This window comes from Cornus florida, unplaced genomic scaffold (assembly GCF_030987335.1).
Source record: "Cornus florida cultivar Cherokee Brave unplaced genomic scaffold, ASM3098733v1 CherokeeBrave_3.0.0_Hap2_Chr06, whole genome shotgun sequence".
NCBI classification, from domain to species: domain Eukaryota; kingdom Viridiplantae; phylum Streptophyta; class Magnoliopsida; order Cornales; family Cornaceae; genus Cornus; species Cornus florida.
The window spans coordinates 101,432,526-101,451,180 of NW_026775576.1; the positions used below are offsets into that span (position 1 = coordinate 101,432,526).

The window sequence follows — 18,655 nt, forward strand, 5'->3', positions numbered from 1 at the left end:
CGATGAGTCCATAGCAGAGAGCTCCGCCGACGGCCGTGGCCCACTCCTCGCCAACGCATGATGTTTTACAAAGCTCCGGCTATTCCATTGCAGAGAGCTCTGTCAACTCTAGATCTTTCGAATTCGACGAGGCCGACTCTAAATCCGCGAGCACAAAGGTGACCGAACCTTCAACAACCATTCATGGTTCTTCCTCCATGATCGTAGCCAAACTTCCATGGTGAATAAAACCGCGAGCTCTGAACAACATCAAGCTCTACAACGAAGACCCAGCTCCGGTAAAGCACCGAACAAATAGCGACCTAAAACAGAGAACTTCAACGCCCTAGTTCCGATGGTGACGAGACCCACTTTAGGATTTCAACCAAGCTTCTGTCTAAAGAGAGAGGGGAGGGGGGACAAACCCATATATTCAATGGTGAATCAAGTATGTTATGTTGGGGTTTAAGAAGTAAAAAATGGCAACTCTATAGTAGAAATCACCAAAAAAAAATAACAAAGCAAACGTTTCACAATCAAATGCGAAGTCGTGGAGGCTCTGATTTCGTCATTGTTCACTAGAGACAACAATTTGATAAGCAAATTAACGAAACAGAGCTCACCGGACGTGTTTCAGGTTAATTCTTTGATGTTGTTTCCGAAAGATGCAGTACAGAAGTACCTAAAGGTGATCAAACCTTTGTACATTTAGGTTTCAAAGCAATACAACGAGAAGACGAAGTTTTCAGATCAGTCGTTGATGGTGACTCCGATGTCGTCTCCCGCAACGGCGCTGGTTTGTTCGCCGAGAAAGCAAGCAAAGGAGAAACAGGGGAGTCGACGGTGGTACTCCGCCTGTTTCTTCTCGTTTATTCCCTCCGATTGCTCCACCGACGAAGACACCAACAACAACAACCCAATCGGTGTCGATTTTAAGCAATCACTCGAATACTTACGCCTCATACTCTCGCTTTCTCGTCGGGCACCAAAACCTCATCAGTAGCTATGATCTAAATATCTAATTAGAAACTAAACTAAGCTTTCTTCGATGAAAATTCAAATTACAGTAAAGAAACAAGATGACCACAAATCACTATTGTTAATTTTTTTGGTACCAGGTAGCTCTGTCCGGAGAAGATGACCATATTTTATCACATGTTTGCCACGTCAAGGATGAGGATATTTTTGACATAAAAGATCATAAGAAAAAGGTTAAAAAAAGTTATTTCAATATTCACATGGATCATTATAAAAGTTAAAAGGCAAAAATGTTAATTCATTACTATTAAATGTCTTTGGTTATTGTATCTAACTTAGGCGACGTCTCTGTTCTAAAATAGGCTAAGTTTCATGTGCTGTCCTTACCTCAGATCTCACGAGTGTTTACGTACTTTACCTTTTTTTTTTTTTCACAATTTTCTATTTTTCATATACTCCGTACTCATTTACTTTTGCGGGCGGGGGACAGTCAGTTTCTATTTTCCGGGGGAAGAAAAGAAACGCAGACAAACAGTCAGTTGCAACTGCAGTCAGTTCAAATCTAGGCACTTGAAAATTTATCCTTCTCAGTCAGTTTTAATAACGTTACCTTTTCTTCTTGAATTCTGGGAAAATATAAATTAATGAGAGATTGGGATAATTTGAAAAAATAAAAATAAAAAAAAAAATCATAAAACTTTTAAGTTAACTTGATTACTCCGGTACCAATAATAAAACGCTTTTATCATCAAATAAGGAGTAAGGTGTAATTATTCCCTATAAAGTAGAGAAATAACAGTATATATTGGACAAAAATATTACTTATTGAATAGCCTGGAGTAGTAATAATTTTTGAGAGTTTTTTTTTACTCCTATCTCCCCTCAGCCAACCAAAGAAAGGAACACTTTTATAACCTTCATTTCTTCCTCTCTCTTGAAGTTCGAACGAATTCAAATAGCTTTTCTAGCAACGGCCAAATTTGCCACAGGCAACGGTCACCTCATGATGTCTTCTTGGGCTAAGAGAAACTAAAAAGGACAAAGTAAAATAAAGGTTGAGTTTACTTTTGCCCAAAACAAACTGAACAATGGTGGTCCATTACAGTATTACACTAGCATGCTCTTCTGATTTGCTGTCCTACGTCAACGGACGTGATGCAACTCATTATTCGAAATAATTTTTTAAATATATATTATGTGAAGCTAAATAAATACTACTACTACTTTTCATTTTTTTTTTGTTCTTTCATTTTATTTAAATTTTCAATTAAAGAAATGATATAACAATTCATTAAAAGTAGAGTAAATATATATTTGAAATTTTGAAGGGCAATTGTATTAATTTTTAAATTTTATTTTGAAAAAAAGTTGAGAAATAAAGAGTATGAAAATAAAGGCTTATGTAGTCGGAAAGGAAATTCATTATTTTCTTGATATTTTATTCGTGGATTCATAAATAAAACTAATGGCAGTCAACTCTTTTTCTACTTATTTAAATTAGAATCATATAATGGAGTAATTTTTTTTATGAAAGGATTTCCATAAGGGAGAGTGTCCTCTTATTTATTTTTGTTTTCAAATAAGATTAATTCTTACAATAAGTCATAAGTCAAACAAGCTCACAATTGACGGTCATGTTTATTAACTAACTAATTCCCACTTAGTTATAAATTTTTAATGCAACTTCTAACAAAATTATAAAATATCATTTCACCTGAAAAATACTTTAGCATAAGGAAAAATCAACAAATTAAAAATTAAAGGTTTTGATTCACTTATATGAAAATATAAAACATTTTTCAGAGGGTAATTGAAATTTTAAATTGTTGATAACCAAATGGATTTTAAAGGTAATAAATTTCTCTAGGCCAATTATAACCCTGTCTCCATTGGGCCTCACCCGATTTGGCCGAATAGCAAAATTTAATTTTGAAATTTTATCTTTAATGACGAATTATTTGAAAATGAAAAAGTAAGAAGTTTTCATCCCCTTTCTATTGAGAATATCAATTTTTTTTTTTATCTTTTTAATTTTTGAGTTTTCTGAGAAATGAAACGTTACACTATGTTAGGAACCGACGCAACGTTATAGTCTCACTCTATCCTTTCTCTGGTTCACCCTACAATAATGTTCCACTGTCTTATTGTTCTGTACAGCCTCTGAAACCAAATTAATCAGTTTATCGTCCACACGTTCCAACGATTTTCTGAGTCTAGGGTTTTTTACTTCTAGTTTTGTTTTTGTCTTTCAGTGGCCACCCAAATCTTAGATTGCAGTATACCAGTAGATTCCCCAGACTCGGATAGAGATTGTGGAATGGAAGAAGCTAAAACTATCGAAGCATTCCCAAACCCAGATAGAGATTGTCGAATGGAAGAAGCTAAAACTATCGAAGCATTCGAATCGGGCCCGAAAATGGAACCCACATCGAGTGAGGTCGACCCAGGTTCGGAGGAGCTCAAGAGGAAGAAAAAGAACAAATTGAGGGCCGAAATCGATACATCAGCGCCGTTCGAATCTGTGAAGGAGGCAGTGAGTCGGTTCGGTGGTATCGGTTACTGGAAACCCCATTCCCACAAGTCCTCTGAAACTTCTGAGGTCTCTCTCTTAAATACTCTCTCTTACACGCACACAATTTAGAGTTTCATCTACATTTATGTGCAAGCATTGGTTGTGTTTGTAGATGGTTTTCCTATATATATATACGGAGTATATATTTATGACAACTACTTCTTATCTACTTGCCTTGTCTTGTTTGTGAAATTAATTGGTTATTCTTGTTCTTCAATTTTGTTAAGAAGTCAAGGAGGACTAGTATTTTATTATTCCGTAGTCTACCAATCCTCGATTTTGAAGCAAACTCCTAAGCCAAAGAAGTCAAAGACGACCAGTATTTTGTTATTCAGACTCCACCCATCGTCATCCTCGATTTCTAAGAGTTGACTACACAAGCCAACTCCTAACCCAAATAAATCAGAGAGAATCAGTATTTTCTAATTTTGTTCATAAAGCCTAATCATACTCATTAAAATCTCATCCCAAGTAACCATAAGGAAATATGGTTTTCTCTTACTCGTTTGAACTTCAATTTTTCTTTTTTCTTTCATTGTTTATCTGTAATTTCAATGTGGTTGAAAATTTGAATGCCATGAAATACTTCTAATTCGTATAGTTTTTCCACCGGAATGATAAGAGAGAATACTATGCAAAACTGGTTACTTCGTCTGAAGCAAATGAGATCCCATTCTATTTATGTAACTTTGTAACCTAGGTTTGAGTGAATCTAACTTATATTGATTAGAGATTGCTTTATTACTTGGTATAAGTACACGTTGTGCATGTGTACAATTCAAGGGTATTCTAGAATTGGGTTCTATACTCTGCAGAATTCTATGGAAGTATGTATAACTCTAGATAACACAACACTTGATTCTAGAATGTTCTTGCCAAACAGACAATCCAGATGATGATATGGGTAGTCTGCTTGGTAAGAATATTATAGACTTTTCTATGTGGAGTTATGAAAAGGATTCCTACATAATTGTATCAAGATATAGATATATGTAGGCTGGCTTACAACTTCAACGGCCCTTGAAAGTTGTAATTCTTGAACATCCTAGTGCTTGGCCCATCTGCACTCATTTATAGCCTGATATTACTTACAATACAAATATATATATTTTTTTTCCATCATTTTCTTTTACATTTTCAATCCAATGGGTTCATTTTATATAGAGATGTACAATTTTTTTTTTAACCTCTTTTACCTTTAAGGATATATAGTTTCTTAAAATATAATTTTTAAACTCCTCCCTTACTTCACTTAATTTGAACCCCTCCTTTGCTTCTCCACTTAAAAGTTGTTGCCGCCCACGTGTATGGACTATATATATGGATTGCTATTTTAATTTTTTATAGGAAATATAATAGACTCAGTAGTTAGATGCCACTCATTGCTGCAGTGATAAAAGCTCTTCGATGGTTACGATGAGTAAACCAGTAATAGTTTTTTAGACTGGACTTACGAGTTTTCTTTAGCAATTCTTCAAATTTTATAACATTGCACATGTTGACATTTTATTTTCCTTGATTTTACTTTCATTTGAATAAAAAGACCCTAGATGAAATTGTTATATAACACTTTTTTTTTAAATATATTTTTTCCTTTTGCTAGATTTTATTTTTTAGTTTGCTCTTACTTTCCATTTATAAGAACTTTTATGAATTACACCTCCATCTGGGAGCAATAACAAGCTTAAAGGAAACCTATCTCACCTGTGGCATCCATGGGATTGTATGAATATCGGATGAATACGGGCTAGTTAACTCTTTTTTTTTCCTCTCCCTTTTCTTTTCCTATAGATTTGTTTTTTTGTTTAATTTTATTTTGAGGAGTTTTTAATTATGGCAGCATGACTTTGAAGAAGTTGACATTGCAAAAGTTGAGGAAGAGGCTGCACAATTGGAGAAAGATCTGATCGTAAAAGAAAGGGAAACACTTGATGTCTTAAAAGAATTGGAGGCAACTAAATTGATGGTAGAAGAACTTAAATCAAAGCTACAGAAGGAAGCCTCTGAAGTTGATACTGCTCTCGCGACTAATTTAGATAATAACAATGTGAATCCTGCTGTTGAAGTAGCAGAAAAAGAGAACCATGAGAATCTTGTTGGAGAGCAACAGAATTTGGTGGGTGGTGCAATCTTGTGCCCCTCTGCAGCTCCAGGTTTAATTTTAATGGAGTTGAAACAAGCGAAGTTAAACCTAACTAGAACTACAACTGATCTTGCTGATATTCGAGCTACTGTCGAATCATATAGCAAGAAATTGCAGAAGGAAAGAATCTCACTTGAGAAAACTCGTGAGAGATTAAATTTGAATTTCTCCAGAATTTCATCTATGGAGAAAGAACTAAACCAAACTAAAGCAAAGCTACAGCTGGTAAAGGATGCTGAAGTTAAAGGTCCAACTGATAGTCCTATGGATGTTTCAAGGGAGCTCCAAATGTTAAGTACTGAGGCAGAGCAGTTTAAGAAAATGGGAGAAGCAGCTAAATTAGAAGTATCGAGAGCAATGTCTGAGATTGAAGAGACAAAAAGTAGGATAAAGACAGCTGAGATAAGGTTGGTTGCAGCCAAAAAAATGAAGAAAGCAGCAAGAGCAGCAGAAGCTGTTGCTCTTGCAGAGATCAAGGTCCTATCAAACGTTGAGAGCTCATCTGATGTTTTCCTTCCAAAACCTGAAGGAGTTACTCTTTCCTCTGAAGAATACTCTTGCCTAACCTATAAAGTCCGTGAAGCAGAGGAAGAATCTAAGAGGAGAGTACTAAGTGCCATGCTTCAAGTTGATGACGCAAATGTATCAAAAGGGGAGATTTTGAGGAAGGTTGAGGAGGCTACAGAAGAAGTAAAGTCCAGTAGGAAGGTCTTGGAAGAAGCTCTGAACAGGGTAGAGGCTGCAAATAGAGGGAAGTTGGCTGTAGAGGAGGCTCTGCGGAAATGGAGGTCCGAACATGGTCAGAGAAGGCGTTCAATACATAACACTACAAAGTTCAAGAACTCTTACCCATCTCATCACCGGAAAAATTCGCGCCTTCTTGATGTAAATGGACTGAATCTGGCGAACGATGAGCCAAAGCCGGTTTTGAGACCAACACTGTCAATAGGGCAAATACTGAGCAGGAAGCTGCTGCTAACAGAAGAATTTGAGAATCGAATGCAGGCTGAAAAGGGTTCGGTGAAACGGAAGTCATTGGGTCAAATGCTTAGCAAACCTAATGGAAATCTAGCCTCTGGTCGGAAGGCTGAGAAGGAGAATGGTCACAAGCAGTTCCCTGCAAAGAGAAAGAAGTTTGGGTTTGCTCGGTTCTCGCTCCTGACGACAAAGCAAAGTAAGAAAAAGAAGCAGCAAACCCCTAATTAGAGAGACCTCGTGAGAGGTAGAACAACTGATTTAGATGATTTGATCAAGGAACTGACTCCTTTGTCTTCTTTCTGCCTCTCTTTCCTGTTGTTCCTGGTTTGTAATTAAGCTTGTCACCTCTATTGTTCCTTTCGATTTAGTTATGCAATTATGTGTGTTTGAATTGCTAATATTCCCTAATCCCGTGCTTTTGGATATTAGTGCCCCATTTCTAGTTGTTTGGCGGATAGCTTTTGTATGAGTTTAACCTTTGTTATTGCCTGACATGGAAGCTAGTTTTCGACTATAGTACGGAAGAACGTGATCTATGGAAGAACTGTAGTATAGAATATATATATATATATATATATATATATATATTCTTCCTTTTATTGTATTAAACTCTGGTCTTTTCACTTTGGGAGGTAAAGAATGAACACTCATTCTAGATGGCAGGTGGCTGGAACATGTGTCCCAATAGGTGCCTAAAATTGTAAATATTTTTGTTTCCTTTCGTTGGATATGGCATGGAGACAACGTTAACACATGTGGAACTTGTTCTAATATAATTTTAAAATATATTACAAGTTAATTAAAATATATATATACAAAATTTTAGAAAACAACAATAATATTTGATGTTTGGGTAAATTTTGCTCTGGATGCCAACTTGACTTGCCAGTTTAGTGTCCTAGCATGTCATATAATCAGCATGAACCAAGAAGACCTATTTTCATAATTCTGCTTAGCCATTGTCTTCTTCTAAGCACAACACAACGTTCATTCTTCATATGGTTTGAATGTACTATTGATTGTGTCTCATGTTCTTTTATGAGAGAGAGAGCAATAACAGTCCATTGACCAAACATATATTCGTTGGCCAAAGGAATTAGTAACCGAATCTTCATTTTGAAACGGGTTGGTGGTTATTAAAACTTGAGAGGTAAGATATTTTCTTTACATGAAAAACAAGTCAGTATTAAATTTGAGTCCCAACTAAAAGAGTAGTTGGACCAAAATTGTATACAGGCAAAGAGAGTGAGATTTTGTACCACTAATCACTGAAGGTAAATTTTAAATTAAAAATGTTATATTCTAAGTCACATGAAGCGGGAACGAAAGGAAAAATGCAAGAGCGTCAATTCTAAAAAAAAATTAAGAGCCTGAGCGCATTGAGAGTATCTACATACTTATTCTACCTAATGCATTATCATTTTCATTTATTAAATCTTATTTTTTATTAATTTTTTATATAATATATTTAAAAGTAATGAGATATATATTTATAAATTTTTATTTTTATTAATTAAAATTATAAAACAGTAATTATAATTTTTAATTGTGTTTTTAAATCTCAAAGGTCAGTCGAGTAGAAGTTTTTATTAGTTCTTTACAAAGGTTTTGGGTTCAATTCCCTTCTCACCCTATTTTAGTCATTATTTGAGCCAAACAACCCTGCAGATATCTTTTTAGTCATTATTTTTTGCTAAATTGCACCCGCATAAAAGCAATTCACGAATTCATCCAAACTCAAATGAATTCTAGATTTGAATTTGCGAACTCTAGAAATTGAGTTCATAAATTTTGTACGAATTCGCTCCGGATTTATCAATTTGGGCCCAGAGCATAAGAGCGGAGCCCTCGTAAGTGAATTATGTGGCTTAGGTAATGTTCTTTTGTATGAAATTAAAGTTTTGAAACTAAAATTGATATAATTGAAAAAAAAAATTGGTTTTATTTTCTGAGCTAATTTTCTCCAATACCAATTCAAAAGCTCAAATTCCATGACTTGTCAAATCTCTTTGAAACATTATTTATTTGGTAAGAATTAAAGCTACCTTCGACTGCATAAAATTGATACTTTGAAACATAGCATAATGACGGAAAAAAAAAAAAAAAAAACATAGCATAAAATATTCTTGTTGAATTAAGTATTTTAGTAATATCAAGAATAAGAATTAGAAAATGAGAAAATTTCTCATTTTCTAATTCTTGGTTCTTGAAAATTTCATTTTGGCCACAGTCGCTACAACAGGGCTCTTTATAATTTGCCCTAGTCTAATGATGACATGTCAAAGTATGATTGGATAATTAAAAAAAAAATGGAGAGGTTAGTCTTCGGAGGATCACAACCCATGGAGGGAAATTGCCAGGTGTGACTATTCATTCAAAGGAAGCCAACTAACGTTCAATTTCTGTTTTTTTTTTGGGAAGATAAACTAACGTTCAACCCTTCCGTACAAAGTATCACTTGAAACCTGAAGGAATAATCTGTACTCTCTCTCCCCATCTGTACTTTCTCTCCCCACCCTCTCTCTCTGTGGAAAGATAGAGGTCTTATACTTTCCGGAAAAAAAAAAAAAAAAGATAGAGGTCTTATACGCCCCCAACCTTTTGCAGAAGGTAAAGTTCTTTCATTTGATGTTTACATTTGAATAATTAGAGCTATACATACATTATGTCTGTGTTTGTAGTCATAATATGTTGTTATATTGATTTATTATCATTAATATGATTGCCCTTTTTGGGATACACGATAAGGTTATGTTTTGCTTATTGAAGGGTCCAATAAGCTGATTGACTCAGACTTGATGAACGGGGTTGTCTGCTAATTTTGGTTTCAAACATAAATTATTAGAAGTACTAAGGAGCAATAAGAGAGATAATTTCATTTTCTGAAGCAAAAATCAAGGTTGGGTATGTTATAATGTAGTTGGTAGTCGATTCATTTGGTCCTCTGCTTAGTTTTATTGACATACAGTTGATACAAAATGTTCAGGATTTTAAAGCAACCAAAATAGGTACTCTAAGCCTCCTCTTGTTTTGACCTAAAATATTTTGGTAGGAAAATATTTTTTTTTCAGGTAAAATATTTTTTTTATTTTTATTTTTTGATATTTGGTAAAATTCTAGGTCAAGGTTGAGGTCAAGCCCAGATGTGTAAAATAATTTGCCAAAAATAGTTGAGTAATTTATTTTTGTTGGATTTTAATTTTATTTTGGTTGTAAATATTTTACAACCACCAAACACAAGAAAATAAAAAAATATATATTTTGTGAAAAATATTTTACATTCAAACAAAAGAAGCCTAAGTGTAAGTGAGGGACTTGCTTACTATCTTAACAATATGAGCCCAAAAAACCTTAAACTTGGCTTGATTAGGCTAGTCGGCTTGGTGGCGAATCATTTAGCCTCCGTTTGGTTAGATACTTAGATGGAAATAGAAAGAAAAGAAAGGAAATGAAATGAAAATTTTCTCAAATATTTAGAAGTTTGGTTAGCAAGAATAGAAAAAAAAAATAAGGGGAAATTACTTTTAATAACCACCTAACTTAATCATAACATTTTCCTAAAAAAACACACATAAATTTTGTATTTCTTGATGAAGTTTTACTAACTTATGTTAATACCATTTCTTTTATGGTAAATTTTGTGCTATTCAAACAATAAAATTATCTTTTCTCACAATTTTCTTGAAATATTTTCTTCCTAATCAAATGCACAATGAAAAATTTATTTTCTTTTCACTTACTTCTCTTTCTTTTACTTTCACTTTCCACAATTAATTTTTGTCTAACAAACTAGACTCATCTACATGTTGGAAGTTTCCTTGGGGCTTATACTGAACCATAATCAACCAGGCTAACCGGCCTTAAAATGCAAAGACTGAGCACACTAGCTCTTTCAATAAGCAACTAAAGGTTGATCAGTTTTAGGGTCAGTGTTATTGGCTTGTAAAGAATTAGGGTAGGTGTCACATAATATTGATAGGAACATTGGGTTTACTATGCCATGGTGCAGAAATTAGCTCTTGACTTGGATCAGGCTTAGCATGAGTTACTTGTGCCTCTAGACCATTAGTAGAAATTTTGATGGTTTTGAAGTCTTTTTAGAGCTTATTAATGTACCAAAAGCGATTTTATGGTCTCTTTCTGAGGAGGGTGAGGTCGGGTACTGCTTTATAATTAGCTTATTCTCTGTGATCTTTGATATTGTTTTCAGTTGTCAATTCCATCCCATAAATAAGGGGTTGTACTTTTTGATCCTATTTATTTATTCATTTATTTTTTTTCCTAATTCTATCTGAATTTGGGGAAACTGTCTTCTGGGGGAGTTCCTAACTGGGCATCCGGTAGAACATCATTACTTCCTTGGCATACTGAGCTACCAAAGTTGAGGTACCATAACAATTAAATTGAATGTTGCTGAAAATATAAATACTCTCTTGTTCGCTTCTCAATCACATGAAGAATGCAAGAAAATTCTCTGAAAAATAGCACAGTTCCAGTGATTCCCAATATATCATGACAAAAATAAAAATAAAATAAAAAAACATAAACTCTTCAACAGAATTATCATATAGCTTTTGGGGCCATTTAGTATTTGTCCTAAAATCTTAATTAACAAATTGATGGGCAACTAAAAGTTCTATGAGCAGAATATCACTAGCTCGTATCCTACCATTTATAAGTATCTCCATGCTGGTTTCTGCTGCTTGATGATTAAATTCTTATTTAGCTAATTGAAAATAGTGATTGGAACCTCTGATTTCCAGCCGACTTTGCCAGAATGAGCTTGTTATGTAGGTGAATGAACAACTTTGTTTATTTTTCTTTGGATTTAATTTAATTACTTTCACTTGAAGCAGCATGGGTTTAAGAGTTGGGCTCTTATTTTTTACCATATTGAGCGCTAGCTGGGTTTGTCATGCTAGAGAAACGATTTTTGATCCATCTACAAGAGAGAGTGTGATCTCCAATGTTGCAGGTATTTCTATTTATGTAATATTTATTATTAATTCAAATATTGAAGATTTATTGCTGGACAGCTGCTAATGTTTCTCAGCATACTCAATTATTCCATCTATGTGGTTGAGAATTGGCCCCAGTTAGTGTCATAGAACCTGGCAACTTAATACATCCATTCCCATATATCTGAGTATTATGCTTGTGAATTTGTTGCATATATACAACTGTTTGTTCATTTAAATTACTTTATTGGTAGGGATTGTGAAATCCAAACCTCTATTACATGGATTCGGGTTGTGGGTATATCCACACTTCGGATGGGTCAAATCCGGAAGATATTTTTATTATTTAAATATTTTTATATTATTTTCTAGGTAAAATAATGTCTTTATGCAACATAATGTGTAATATCCAACACTTAAGGCGAATATAGATAACCTCGCATGTTTAGTAATGAAAATCAGATCTCAAAGTGGTTTATCACCGAAGATTCTTTGAGCTTGTGGATCTTGTTACTTGCCAATGCATACATATATCGTTAAGTGTTTGTGATTGCCAAACCATCGTTAAGTGCTTGTGATTGCCAAACCAATTTGTCGTTTCTGGATATAGTTCTGCAGATAAATCACCAAGAGTTAGAAAGGGGAGTTCAAGATGCAAAGGAAGTTGACATGAATGACAATGCGTGCACGTTGTGTGAAGAGTATGCCACAATGGCACTTGCGTATCTTGCTGAAAACAAGACCCAAACAGAGGTCATTGACCTCCTTCATGTGGCCTGCTCTCAGCTGCAATTCCTCAAACAGGAGGTAGGCACTGACCTTTAGCATTGCTGGAATTGTCTTTTGAAATTGTGTAGTTGCAATTATGTACACACAATTTATTTTTTCACCATAGTCCTGAAAGTGGCCTGCTCTCAGCTGCAATTCCTCAAACAGGAGGTAGGCACTGACCTTTAGCATTGCTGGAATTGTCTTTTGAAATTGTGTATTTGCAATTATGAACACACAATTTATTTTTTCACCATAGTCCTGAACTGTAAACACTGACAAGGTAATGTGACCCTTGTAAATGTATAATCTCAAATGAATGCCTACTCTGGGTATATATTGGATGGTACACATTCCACCTTGTAGATCACATACTAAAAAAATCTGTAACCACATGAATTTAGCCATCATTAATTCTTCCTGTTTTACTAATTTTTTTAGTGGCTGTAAGGTTAAAACAATCCGTTTGCTTACAGCTTAAAGTTTTTATCATCTCGTCATCATAATTCATTTGTTTTGCAAATGAGCTAGCTGCCTTGATTTAAATGGTCAGAATTCATGTGTTGTGCCAATGGAAATGGTTCAGGGACATGAGATAACCTAAGTTTCATACCGTCCTACTAAATGTAGTTTAAATTAAAGTGCTAGAGGAAATTGTAAACATCAAGTTTAGATGGCACAAATTAGGATCGTGTGGAAAAACATACAAGCAGGATAATTGTCCATTGAGTAAACTATGAGAATGTATTGCTCTGTTATTTTCATTGACTTGCAATTATTTTTTCTTTTTTGGGCAGTGTGTCACTATGGTGGACTATTATGCTCCTCTTTTCTTCTTAGAGATAGACTCAGTTCAACCTGCAGAGTTCTGTCAAAAAATCAAATTTTGCCAACAAATGGTAATCATCTCTCGGGCACTGTCAGAGGATAGCTGTGGGCTTTGCCATCGTGCTGTTGCAGTTTCTTTGTTAAAGTTAAAGAATCCTGATACCCAGGTTTGCACTTGCATCATTAGCTATCCTTTAGGAATTAGGATTATAAATAACTTCTTGCTATTTCCAGCTGCAAATTTTATTATCTAACTTTTTACATTTTTTACGTTGTTATCATATATTTCATACAACAACCAAGCCCTTTTCCCAACTACTTGGGGTGTTATCGTATAATTAATCTTGTACTTTAATTGTGGTTCCTGTGGCATGTAGTTGTAAATCTAGCATTTATTCCGGAAACTTAAAGCCACTCCTACTTTAAAGTGAAATAACTGCTTGTTTTGGACTACAATCCACCTTGTTATTGGTTATGTTTGTATGTTCAAAACAAACACATTAATGAAAATATTAAGTTCCTAATTGGTTGGCATTCATTAGGACACATGATTTTGACACTAATTGATATTCTTTAGCTATTGATTTTGTCATTAGATATAAATTAATTTTGTCATTAGATATAAATTAAGTGTTGTTGACCATGTTTAAATGAAAAAAAGTTGACATTTTATTTTGGTGGTTGGTTCCTTAACTTAAAAGGAGGGGAGTTCCACTTCAATATGTCATTCTCTCCTGGGAGTCAAAGACGTATGTTGTGACATTGAATAACTGAGATTTGATATTCGATAGACTTGCTATCCGTTTTTCATTCTTAAACACGGTAGAAATTGATCCCTTTTTTAACCCATGACCATTTTTAAGGATTGGTGTAGCGTTGAATGATCGAATTGCTGCATCTGTAAATTATACTTACAAGTAAAAATTTCTCAAGTAGAATTGGGAAAAATAGAATGGGAAAAAAAGATGAGAAGGGTGGAATATGTTGTATCATGAGAAATTTGTATAAAGCTTGAGAAATCTCTTTGGGGAAAAAAAAGAAAGAAAGAAAGAAAAATTGTTGGACATTGATAGTATGCACCGAACAATGAAGGTTGAAAAATTATGATCACGAAAGCTATGCACCGAACAATGAAGGTTGTACTAGAACTCTAGAACTAAGAAGCATGGATACGTGATGTATAACTGATTGCAGAGGCCTATATTGACCTTTTGGACCATCAAAAGGCTAAACAATAATTCTGACATGTTTTTCGAGGAGTCATGAGTAGCCCAATTTTTCTGGCAGACACTAATTTCTGATTGGAAACGACATGCTCAGTAAAACTCACTGCTACACCGCGACACATGCTGTTTTCAGCCAAATTCTAGCATTTAGGCCGTTGTTTTTGCTTTTTTGTTGTTTTTGGTCAGTTTTCTAGTTTTCATTATTTTTGTTCTGGGTCAAGTTAGATTTGTATTGTATTGGTTTTTGGCAGGTCCTTAGTTTAGTGATTTGGAGTTTATCCCTAATTTCATATTTTTAGAGGTTGTTTCCTAGTAGGCCCTGTTTTAGCCTTTTAGGGTTTTATGCTCCACTATAAATAGTTGTATGATCACCTGTTTTTTTATCATCAATAACAGTATTACCTATTCCCAAGCTTTGTGGATTCAAAGTTAACTGATTCCTTCTTAATACTAACTTTTGCTTCGTGATACAAGAAATGGACACGACGACATGGATATGCTGACATTACAAATCTTAAAAAGTGGGACTAAAATTGGACAGAGACAAAGTGAGGACGCGACCACAAAACATATATAGAAATTATATTTTATATGATAATAAATTTTATAACTGTACATGAAATTGCAACTTATAAATCATATAATTGTAATAACTCTTGTTGAATAGGTAAAGGCATATGAAGGACACAAGATATATTTGTATGTGTTTAATTATGTATGTAGAGATGTATATGTATATGGATGCAAAACTTTTTTATAGCCTTTGAATTTCAATATGGACAACTTTTTATAAAACCTTACATTGATTTTTAATATAAATTTCTTTTCCTTTTTTTGATGATAAAGCAAGCCTTATCTAACATTCAAGACTCATTAAACTAGTGTTAGCATGTGACTATAATTGTTTCGGCCAAATGTCCAGTATCAAGAATTTCTATTTATTTTTTTATTTTCTTTTTCTTTTTTTTAGTCATTGATATGTTTTAGATTTATTGAGCACGTGTTCCAGAAGTGTTGGTGGCTTACCACATGTCCTTAGAAGCGTCCGTGCTTCATACTATTAGCATTTCACGTAGCATTTTGTATTGTTTGCTGGGTCAGACCAGTTGCAGTACAGTGCCATAGTTAACTTTTAGTTACAAGAAATTTCAGGAGGGCTGGACGTGTCCAATCCTATCCGAGGGGTAAAGTATATAATTGTTTCAGGTAGACTCAGTGTTGCTACCAGCTTTTGATAGAATAATATTAATTCATATAGTCCAAAAGCATTTCGATTATATCATTGCATGGCATAGTGTAAATATATTCAGTAAATCTAAATTCACATGCATACTTTAAATATACAGTAAATCTAAATCCACATCACATGGCTTGAACTGGGGTAAGTTTTGCATTGTGTCACAATGTACATGAGTATTTTTTAAAGGAATCTTACTTCCAACACTCATGAGGCTTAGTTCTGATTAGTTTTATTTTCTTTTATTTCAGTTAGAAATAGTTGAGTTGCTTCTGAAGGCATGTAATACTGTTGTTGTGGAGAACTACGTGGAAAAGGTCAGAACAATTCTGGAACTTATGCTGGAATTCGATGAACTTTATGCATTTCCATGAACTGCTTGAAGTTAATCTTCGTTAGCTGAAAAATAGAAAATTATATGATTCTTTCTTCTCTTATCTATTTCAAGAAACCAGTTCACTGCTAATATTTACTGCACAATGATTATGAGGAAAAATTATTTCAATAAATGGTATATTTATTCACGCTATCAATAACCAAGTAAAATCTGAAATTTCTTTCTTGGGTGCTCTCAAAGAATTCCACTACTGCTGCTCCATTGCCATCTCATCGATCTGGCTCAACAGCCGCACCTTCAACATGTGATGGCTCAGGAAAATAATGTGGAACTAGAATAGCATATTCAACTGTACAAGAGGGTTTGCAGGAATCCTATTTACCGGTTCAACTTCCCGACCCTTGAATAACATACCGATATATGAACAAACAAAAAAATGCAAAAAAGGAAAAATGAAATTGAATCACAATAAAATCTCTGAGTCAGCAGAAACCTTCTCTCTTGATGCCTTTATCACAGTGGGAGGACGGCTAGGCCATGATTTATGTTTGGATCAATTGGTTCCAATGCTGGTTGCACTAGCTAGAATAAGTAATCCCTATATACTGTCCAACACTTGTGGTCTTCTTTGGTCCATAGGTTTGAACTCAAGACCTTGCCTGCTTTGATTCCATGTTAATAACCATCTACTCTAAAAGCTTAAGCTATTAGAGAGGGCTGTTAGAGAAGGTAACTTTAATACTTAAATCCTCTAACATGTTAAACACAATTAGAATGTAAAATCCAAGACATATTGTTGTTTGATCAATTGTAAAATTTGTGGAAAGTGCATTTCTCTTCTTTTGATTATTTCTATTTTCAAATTTTATGGCAGTGTAAGACTTCGGTTTTCGAATATGGGCCTCTGATCCTCAACAATGCGGAGAAGTTTCTTGAAACAACAGATATATGCACTGCACTCCACGCTTGTGATTCGCCTACTGCTGGTAACAAGCAAGCGTCATCCTTTGCTTTCTAAATCTTAATGATGGTAGCAAAAGTGAACTTTGAAAATGTCATGCTGCAAACAAATTGGAGTATGTTGTTTGTATGATAACTAAATTATGACTTGATATCTATGTTGTAAAGTATCTGTTATCAAAATTTAGATTACTGTCAAGAATCACTATATCATGAACGTCAGCATAATTACAGGAAAATTCAATTTATATAAACATCTCCCGCCATGCAACATTTCCCAATATAGAAACCTTTCTGAATATTATAGAGTTGGTCCTTTAGATAATTCTGTTTTCATTGATTTCCAAATTTATTACATGTAATTTATTCACCTTACCTGAGTGAGATCACATATTATATTTTATCTCCCTTGTTATTTATCATTCTTGCTTTGTAAGTCGTTCGGTTATTTAAGGAGAGTATAATCTAGGTTTAGAATTAGTAGTTTAAAATTTTATTTTCTAATATATGCATGGATGAACTTGAGAGGTGAAAGGGTTGTTTGAAATCCATGTAACATGTACATGGTTGCATGAGGATCCTCATAAAATATTACTCCTGTAGCTTTATTCTAAAATCCCTTAAATCTCGTAATCCAAATCCAATAATGAATCTTTTGTTTACATCCGAATCCTTTTAAATACACGCATATATACCATATCTACATGTATATATATTTGTTGCACATAGTGAAATAGTGTTATGCAATAGTTTTTTCCTTATTTTGTACTCTGATGGTTTACAGGCTTCACATTCAATCGGTGTAGAAAGAATTTTTATGGCCGGTGTATATCATGGCAATCCTAGCGACCAAATTAGAAAATAAAACATGGTGGTGACATCATATAAATTAAAGTTGATCATTAGGACCATAAACTTGTATTTTTGGTGGGTGGCTTCCAGATTTTTGTTTGCCATTGTTATAGGAATGGTAGGTAACTTCTCTTTCACATGATGTCAACTACAAGTCCAACTATTGATCGGTTGGTGACTTAATTTGCATTATATATATATATATATATATATATATATGAAGATTGCCTGCATGTATAGGAGATTTTTAAGTGAAAAGTGCAAAAATTATATAGAATGTGCAAATACTGTTCAAAAAAATTTCTGCATTTTTTAAATTGAGCAAATAAGGACATTCTTCATTTTAAAAAATGAAATGTCCTTGAGAAAAAATAAAAATATATAAAATATATAAATAATAATAATAATATAAAATTTTGTGGGGTTTTTATAAAAGTTTTTTTTTTATTTTTTATATTATTTTTTATTTCTTTAAGGGTATTTTAAAAATTTTATAAAAAAATAAATAAATTTAGTCAAAATTGACGACGGGGGAACAATTTGTTACAAATTTTTAAAATATAAAAATTTATATGGATTTTATTAAAAAATTGAAGTATTTCTTGCACATTTTGTATGAAGCAACAATCTACTTAGCAACACTCCAAATGTCCAAGATGCTTACACATCAATTAACAACAATTAACAAGATAAGAGTTTCCCTCCTCTGATACTTGTCGCCTCAATCGATTTTTATCATTTTTCTTTGTAAATTGGTTTTCCAAAGTTGTAGCTTTAGTATTAAAAACTCAAAAGAATATAAGCTCTCTCTATATATTCTCTCTCTCACGTGTCTAATA

The 18,655-nt window shown here is 33.7% G+C and overlaps 2 protein-coding genes across 2 annotated transcripts; both read left to right on the plus strand.

Annotated features, from left to right (window-relative positions):
• The first annotated feature begins 3,026 nt into the window (after nt 1-3,026).
• Nucleotides 3,027-7,050, plus strand: LOC132313391 (WEB family protein At2g38370-like). The gene is made up of 2 exons (XM_059812135.1): nt 3,027-3,556; nt 5,370-7,050. The coding sequence occupies exons 1-2, from the start codon at nt 3,275-3,277 to the stop codon at nt 6,876-6,878; spliced, it is 1,791 nt and encodes a 596-aa protein (XP_059668118.1). The 5' UTR covers nt 3,027-3,274; the 3' UTR covers nt 6,879-7,050.
• A 2,048-nt stretch (nt 7,051-9,098) lies between these two features.
• On the plus strand, nt 9,099-17,263 carry LOC132313392 (uncharacterized). Its single transcript, XM_059812136.1, has 6 exons — nt 9,099-9,260; nt 11,507-11,625; nt 12,219-12,415; nt 13,174-13,371; nt 15,919-15,984; nt 16,879-17,263. Exons 2-6 carry the CDS (start codon nt 11,508-11,510, stop codon nt 17,020-17,022), a joined length of 723 nt encoding a protein of 240 aa, XP_059668119.1. The 5' UTR covers nt 9,099-9,260; nt 11,507; the 3' UTR covers nt 17,023-17,263.
• Nucleotides 17,264-18,655: the final 1,392 nt, after the last annotated feature.